General features: G+C 35.5%; 1 protein-coding gene across 3 annotated transcripts in view; it reads right to left on the minus strand.

Annotated features, from left to right (window-relative positions):
- Positions 1-2,171: 2,171 nt before the first annotated feature.
- The window catches only part of YWHAQ (tyrosine 3-monooxygenase/tryptophan 5-monooxygenase activation protein, theta), a 33,059-nt gene continuing 30,845 nt past the window's right edge, over positions 2,172-4,385 (minus strand). For 2 of the 3 annotated variants that reach the window (XM_008588700.1, XM_008588699.1), the window contains exon 6: positions 2,848-3,581. In XM_008588700.1, the coding sequence (XP_008586922.1) occupies positions 3,522-3,581 (60 nt within the window). In that variant the 3' untranslated portion in view covers positions 2,848-3,521. Of the gene's footprint in view, positions 2,676-2,847; positions 3,582-4,385 lie in introns of those variants that run through there. The other variant, XR_551685.1, reaches the window with a different exon arrangement.

Raw genomic sequence — 4,385 nt, forward strand, 5'->3', positions numbered from 1 at the left:
TAGAAATGAATTTGGTAGGGTACCTGAGTTCAAACTCTAGGTCTGCCACTTAACAGACATAACTTTGGGCAAACGATTTCATTTTTTTCTGATCAGATGTTCTATCAGTTAAGGGCACCTGAGAGGACTTATACATGAATGTACATAGCACATGACCAGGCACCAGAATGAATTCAATCAATGGTTGAATGGCTGGTTCTCTATAATTAAAATAAAACGGCTAGAATGTTCATAGATATGCTCAAGGTGTTATAATTTTAAACTGAAGAGAGGGAAATCTCCAGCTTTTCTCTCTGGGTAGTTATTATTACTTATCCCCTTTAAGGCATTAGCTCTGAAGGCATGGCCAATTTTTTTTCTTTTGCAGCTGGCCAGTACAGGGTAGAGCCATTTTATTTTATTTTATTTATTTATTTAAAGATGACCAGTAAGGGGATCTTAACCCTTGACTTGGTGCTGTCAGCACCACGCTCTCCCAAGTGACCTAACCGGCCATCACTATAGAGGGATCCAAACCTGTGGCCTTGGTGTTATCAGCAGCACACTCTCCCAAGTGAGCCACGGGCAAGCCCAGGGTATAGCCATTTTAAAGTGAAGGGTAGTTAAGCAGCAAATGGCAGGTTTGCTCCAAATTGGACTTCGTAGTAATGATCTTCATATCATCAGCACCACCCTTAAGTACCTACTAAATGGATCAAAAAAGGTTATCTTGGTACGTTTATATCAGTACTTAATTGTAATGTCCTCAAAATTTGATAGTAATATACATTATTTACATAAACTCTCCTTTAGCTAAATAATTCTAATTCCAGAGAAGTCAAACCAGACCAAATACAAATTACATATAGGAAGATGATAAAGATACACCACAGAATAAAACATACAAAATAATTGCCTTCATCAGTTTAAAGTGAAAATCTTTATTTTTTGTTTTTGTTTCTGTGGCTGGCCAGGAATGGGCTCCAAACCCTTAACCTTGTAAAGTTAAAGTCTTACTAAACCATAAATGGCGAAGTTAAGTATTATAAGATGACACTTACCTACAATCAGAATAAAATCAGACTCATAATAGGACAAAAAGTCACACAACTGTGCCTAATAGGCCCGTCAATATTTCTGAATGAATCTGATTGGATCAACTGCTCAAAAATCAGTCCATTTAAAAAAAGTGACTAGAATTCTGATCTTCTGCAATTATTTTACTCTTTAGCTAGATTTTTACACATCTTTAAATGGCCTTCCTAATATTTTTCACTATTTTAAAAAACAAAGTAAGTCTCTAAAAGTAACTGGCAAGTATTTTAAGTTGTAGACATATGAATGTATACCACACCAGCCTCATCAAAAGAAAACTAAACTTTGTCAATTTAAGATGAACAAATCATTGCTGAATATACAGTATGTTGAAACAGAAATCCCTATGCTTCTATTTTAGATAGTCACTGTTAGAATGTACCGCCCCCCCCAATTATTTTAAGTTATTAAAACCTAAATGCTATTTTATGTATTTTTATTTTTTGATGGCTGGATGGTAAGGATATCTGAACCCTTGACCTTAGTGTTACAACACCTCACTCTAACCGAGCTAAAAGGCCAGCCCCACTAAATGCCATTTTAAAGGAAAAACTGCCAAATAAGTCATAACTACAAAACAGGTGCAACATTTAAATTTCTGACCTATCTTAGAAAGTAATCTAAAAAGTTAAAAGAGAAAACTCAAATATGGCTTTAAATCTTCCCCTCACCCCACAACTTTATTTACTTACACTCTTTCCTCCGAGGAATGGTGTCGTCTCCTACTGAGTTCTTAGCAGTATTCTATAAATATCCTCTTCATCTAGTGCAAGGAGGCCCAAAAGTCACAATCACATAATTAGCTTTTCTAGATTTAAAATGTTCACTTTATTCCATATAACACGTAACCAGATATCATTTACATCTGAGGAAGAGATGGCCCATGAGACTGATCTATGGTAGAACATTCTAAGAAATATAGTCCAATTTTATACATTTCCAGGCATCCCTAGAGAAGTGTATCACAATGCAGAAATTGGGGTATCATGACTACATTTTACATAAGATAAAAGGGAAGTATCAATAAACTTCAGAAAGTAGTAAATTCACCTGTCCCTTAAAATATGGGTATGCAATTGTTACAAAGCCATAGTAAATGGTTTATAAAATGTAATTTTATTTTATGTTACTCTGCTGTTACATAGGGCATAACATTTTCACAAGGCTTTTTTGGGACTACAGTCAATGATTAGCAACACACAATAGTGGTCCAACTCTCTAAATAACAATCACTAGACAAACTGGACACCCTCTCACATGTGCACAAATCTGCATGGAAAAGTACTAAAGTTTTAGACTTGGACTTGTGTACTTTAATTTATTTCCCCTTTCTAGTGTATTAAGAAATGACATGCACTTTAATTTGCCAAAAGCAATGCTGTAGTCTGGCAGCAACATGCTACTTCTATTACACAGTGAAGTGAATACCAGAATTACAAAGGCAGGAGGTGTTAAGTGAATTTTTATTGGGAAGGGAAGTTGTCAACTTAAACAGCAGCAAATGAACAGTGAATAAGAAAACTCCCTGTTGTCACAGATATACATAACCTCCACAATATGATATAGGAGGCATTTTAATTTGTGACCCCCAGCCCAGAAATGTCAANAAAGTACTAAAGTTTTAGACTTGGACTTGTGTACTTTAATTTATTTCCCCTTTCTAGTGTATTAAGAAATGACATGCACTTTAATTTGCCAAAAGCAATGCTGTAGTCTGGCAGCAACATGCTACTTCTATTACACAGTGAAGTGAATACCAGAATTACAAAGGCAGGAGGTGTTAAGTGAATTTTTATTGGGAAGGGAAGTTGTCAACTTAAACAGCAGCAAATGAACAGTGAATAAGAAAACTCCCTGTTGTCACAGATATACATAACCTCCACAATATGATATAGGAGGCATTTTAATTTGTGACCCCCAGCCCAGAAATGTCAAGTGCTTTTCCATTCAATCTAATACTTCTGGATTCCTACTGAAAAGGAATACATCAAGAGCATGGAAAAGTTGCTTACTGAAAGGAAACCCCCAAAGAAGAGAGAAAGAGGGAATGTAGAAATTAAGGAGTTATGCAGAACACTCTTTAAATTGTAATTAACTACGTTTTCATATCTTCACAGTAATACAAAACACAGTCACTTGCAGAACTGGTTCAGATTACTTAAATACCAGGTAATTTTAGTACTCTACAAAGTGTTCGGAAGTTACTTATGTTTATATGAAATGATGCTATTAATACTTTTCTACAGCAGTAACTGCACATCAGGAAGGCCAAGACAAACAAATCAAGGAATGGAGTTTTCCCAAAGCTGCAGTGTGAAAAAGACTATAAACAGTTGATTCCATACACATGAGTGGGTTTCTTTGCTATAGGAAATCCAACTGGAGTAAGGAATGGAGATGTGTAAAAAGGTTTCTTGAAGGAAAGAAAGATGACACCCTGTATGCATTTAGTTTTCGGCCCCTTCTGCTGCATCACATTCTTCTCCTGCACTGTCTGATGTCCATAACTAGAAAAAGAAGAGTCATATTAAGTCACTATTTCTAGATTAGACAATTATATCAAGTTCTGTTATAACAAAATGTAATGCTGAAAGCAGTAAATTCCTCAAACAAGAGATTTTTGACTAAGACTCTCTCAAAACCCCAAAGACCATCAACCCTCCCAAAGTGTATCCTTGAAAACCTTTCACTATGCATTTATAAAATGATACACACATATATACTATTTGAGTACATTTTTATAGCTTATTTTTTTATATATAAAAAGTACTATAATTTCGGAAAAAACATGGTGACATCTTTAGAATTTAAGGCTCTGTCCATTCCCAGCAGCCCAATGCCCAATGACCCCCCCCCCCTTTCTTAAGAATAATTCTGCCAAACTTTTTTAAAAAAAATTTTTGGCAGCTGGCCAGTATGGGATTCCGAACCCTTGACCTTGGTGTTATAGCATCATGCTCTAACCAACCAATGCCCTTCTTGAAAGCTCTACTGAAATATAACTTGAGACTAATAAGGCAAAACATTTTTTTTAAAGAGAGGGGAAAATCATGGTCATGATAACTGTTTCCAAGTTTGTGAAGAGCTAACATATAGAAAAAGAAGTAGACTTATTTTGTGTTCCTCCAAAGAGTTCAACAGGAGTGGGTGATGGAAGCTCTAGGGAAGCAGCATGTACGCATGGATTTGTATAGAAAGCCTTCTTGAAGGCTTCTGATCTCACTAATTTTAGTATGGAATGATGAAGTAAAGTAAAGGAAACAGTCAATATTACTGACTATAATCAGCTCCAAAAATGGATTTTATTTAGA

Source organism: Galeopterus variegatus, unplaced genomic scaffold, assembly GCF_000696425.1.
Source record: "Galeopterus variegatus unplaced genomic scaffold, G_variegatus-3.0.2 Scaffold4978, whole genome shotgun sequence".
NCBI lineage: Eukaryota > Metazoa > Chordata > Mammalia > Dermoptera > Cynocephalidae > Galeopterus > Galeopterus variegatus.